General features: G+C 58.6%; 1 protein-coding gene across 1 annotated transcript; it reads right to left on the bottom strand.

Annotated features, from left to right (window-relative positions):
* Window positions 1-319: 319 nt before the first annotated feature.
* LOC125517200 (zinc finger protein CONSTANS-LIKE 5) lies at window positions 320-2,078 on the bottom strand. The gene is made up of 3 exons (XM_048682378.2): window positions 1,295-2,078; window positions 1,072-1,200; window positions 320-986 (listed from the first exon to the last, which is right to left on the bottom strand). The coding sequence occupies exons 1-3, from the start codon at window positions 1,946-1,948 to the stop codon at window positions 675-677; spliced, it is 1,095 nt and encodes a 364-aa protein (XP_048538335.1). The 5' UTR covers window positions 1,949-2,078; the 3' UTR covers window positions 320-674.
* Window positions 2,079-2,770: the final 692 nt, after the last annotated feature.

Below are 2,770 nucleotides of genomic sequence, written 5' to 3' on the forward strand. Positions count from 1 at the left end.
ATTCACTGATAAAACTTTTGCTCCCGCCGCAATCGGTTTTGGTAGTTAAATTTATGATCAAAGTTGAAGCACGAGGATAGAGAAAGCACTACATTGTGGAATGGAGGGAGTATTACCTTTTAGAATTTTTTCTGTATTCTATTTTTATGCCGATCTCATTTGTCATTTGACCAATGCTTGAGACGTGCGTTGCTACTGGTACAACTTAGAGAAGCGACAAGTCTCTTAGTATCTTGAAGATGACGTCCGTATCACTTAAACCTTGGTTTGTAAAACGCGAGATAAGTGGAGAAGATGGCTTTTGGAGATAAGTATCCTGTGGATCCAAAACTAGAACTAAGCTGTTCCAGCAAACACGTTACATTGCCCTAGCCTAATTTGGCATCAAGCTAGCCCAGGGAAAGGGTACAGGGTAGTAGACTAGTCAACTAGAACTATCTGTATTATTCTAGTTCTAGCAAAACATGCGTGCGTGCGTGCGTGCATGTTGATTACAGTATACTACACGCCAGCCAGCGATCAGACAGCTCGAAAAACATTACATGCAATTATACAAGAGGGAACACGACGCATGCACGTCGGCGCGCTCGTGCCGGCCATGGCGGTGCCGGATTTAATTAGGCACCCAGCCGGCACGCTCGCCGGAGGAAATGGACACCAAATCAGGCGCCGCCTCAGAAGGTGGGCACGACGCCGTAGCTGCCGAAGTCGAGCACGCATGGCCCCGGCGTGGTGATCGTGGCCGCCGCGACGGCGTCGGTGTCCGCGTCGTCGGCGCGCTTGGCGAAGCGGCCCTTGACGCGCGGCCTGCTCTCGGCGTAGGCCTTCCGGGACGCGTACCGGATGGTCTTCTCGAACCGCCGGTTCTTGCGCTTCTCGCGGTACCGCATCAGACGCGCCTCCCTCCCCTCCCCCGTCGCCGGCGTCGCCGCCGCGACGGCGCTGTCGCTCCGCTCCGGCACCGACCCAACATCCACCGAGGAGACCTGTGTTTAATCACAAGACCAGTGATCAATTACATGTGCTCGTTGATACAAAACAGTTAGCTAGCTAATCTAGTTAGGCGCTTACGGTACTGTGGCTTGGTGTGGGGGTGTAGGGCAGGTACGCGGCCTTGGACTGTGCGAAGTCCAGCTCGATGATGCCGCCGCCTCGGCCACAGATCGCGTCCGGCACCAAGCCGACCTCCGACGACGAGCCCTGCTAAATGGAAGGCCAATAAATATTAGGAAGATGCGCTAGCACAGATGACGCGAGGGTAAGGTTCTTGGAGGAGAGGGGAGCAAGGGCTTACACTTCCACCGAGCGACGCCGCCGTGTAGGAGCTGTAGGACGGGTTGGAGACGACGACGGGGGCGGCGACGCCACCGAAGTCCAGCTCCACCGCGCCGCCGCTGGGGACAACGCTGTCGGCGTGCGGGAAGCGCGGGAGCTCGGAGCCGAAGAAAGGGTCCATCATGTCCGCGAACAGGAAGTCCAGCTTCACGTTCTCCTTCCCGCCGGCGCCGGCCTCCAGAGCGTCGTTCAGGTTCACCACGGGGTTCTGCTGCTTCTCCCCGTCGACCGAGCCGCCGAACGACATCACGAACGCATCCTGCTCCTGCTCCTGCCCCTCGGGTGACGAGGACCCGATGGGCTGCACGGGGACGCGCTCGTGGCGGCGCGCGAGCGGGTTGGCGTGGTGGATGTCGGCGTCGCAGGCGGCGCAGAGCGCGGCGGCGTCGGCCTTGCAGGTGACCGCGGCCGGCGCGAGCTCGCACACCTCGCAGACCCACACCCTCTCGTGCCCCGCCCGCGCGTGCCCCTCGCCACAGCCCGCGCACAGGTACGCCCCGTCCCCACTGCCCCCATCGCACGTCCGGCAGTGCACCGCCGCCGGCGACCCCCGGCACGACCCGCACCTCCTGCCGCCCACGCCCCAGTACCTCCCCAGCCCCTGCAGCTCCATCACACCTCACACCACACTACCACACTACCACAGCACCACCACCAGCAACACTTGGAAGCAAAGCAGCAAGCTAAGCCAGCTACGACGATCCCTTCCACGGCGAAGCAAAAGTTAGTGGAAGCCGAGGCCGTCCGTGGCTTTATAGCGGGGGACGGCGAGGCAAATCTGGCGTCGCTTCGCCGACTCGCGGGAGGGAATCCCAGCCCGAGATATTGGTAGGTGGGGGCGCGGGGACAGGGACGGTGACGTGGCGCGAGGGGGCGGACGTGGAGGGCTCTGGGCCAAGCGAAAGCCGCAGAAAATGTTGATCTCGTGGATTTGGGGGGAGGTGGCGGGGGCCCGCATGTCGATTCTGGCCCACGTGAACGGTGGGCCCCGCGCACGAGGGTGGCGGCAAGGCAAAGAAGACGCGACAACTGCTTCGATGCCGATCATTTTTATGTCATCACGGGCTTGGACTTAAACGAGGATCAAAGCGGCGATCGCCGATCAGAGCATAATGACACTGGTCTATCAGGTCGGTTAGTGCTAATTAATTCTCCGCCTATCGTCTTAGGTTTATATATAAGCACCATCGCTTATGGGACAGGTAAGATAGCCTAGAAGTTGCTCTTGCAAGTTGCAGCGCTCCATGAGCTTTGCAAGATCTTGCTAAAAGATCCATAGCACTACCACCATCATGTGCCTGGTTGACGATGTTCCCAGACAGCTGTGGAATTATTAAGCAAGCAGCCCAAACTTGATGTGGAAAAAAACTGTGAAATCCGCATAGATATCACGCAAGAGGCTTCACATGGCCAATGTCTCAAAGGTGGAAGCGAC

Source organism: Triticum urartu, chromosome 6A (assembly GCF_056163025.1).
Source record: "Triticum urartu cultivar PI428250 chromosome 6A, HENAU_Tu73, whole genome shotgun sequence".
Lineage (NCBI taxonomy): Eukaryota > Viridiplantae > Streptophyta > Magnoliopsida > Poales > Poaceae > Triticum > Triticum urartu.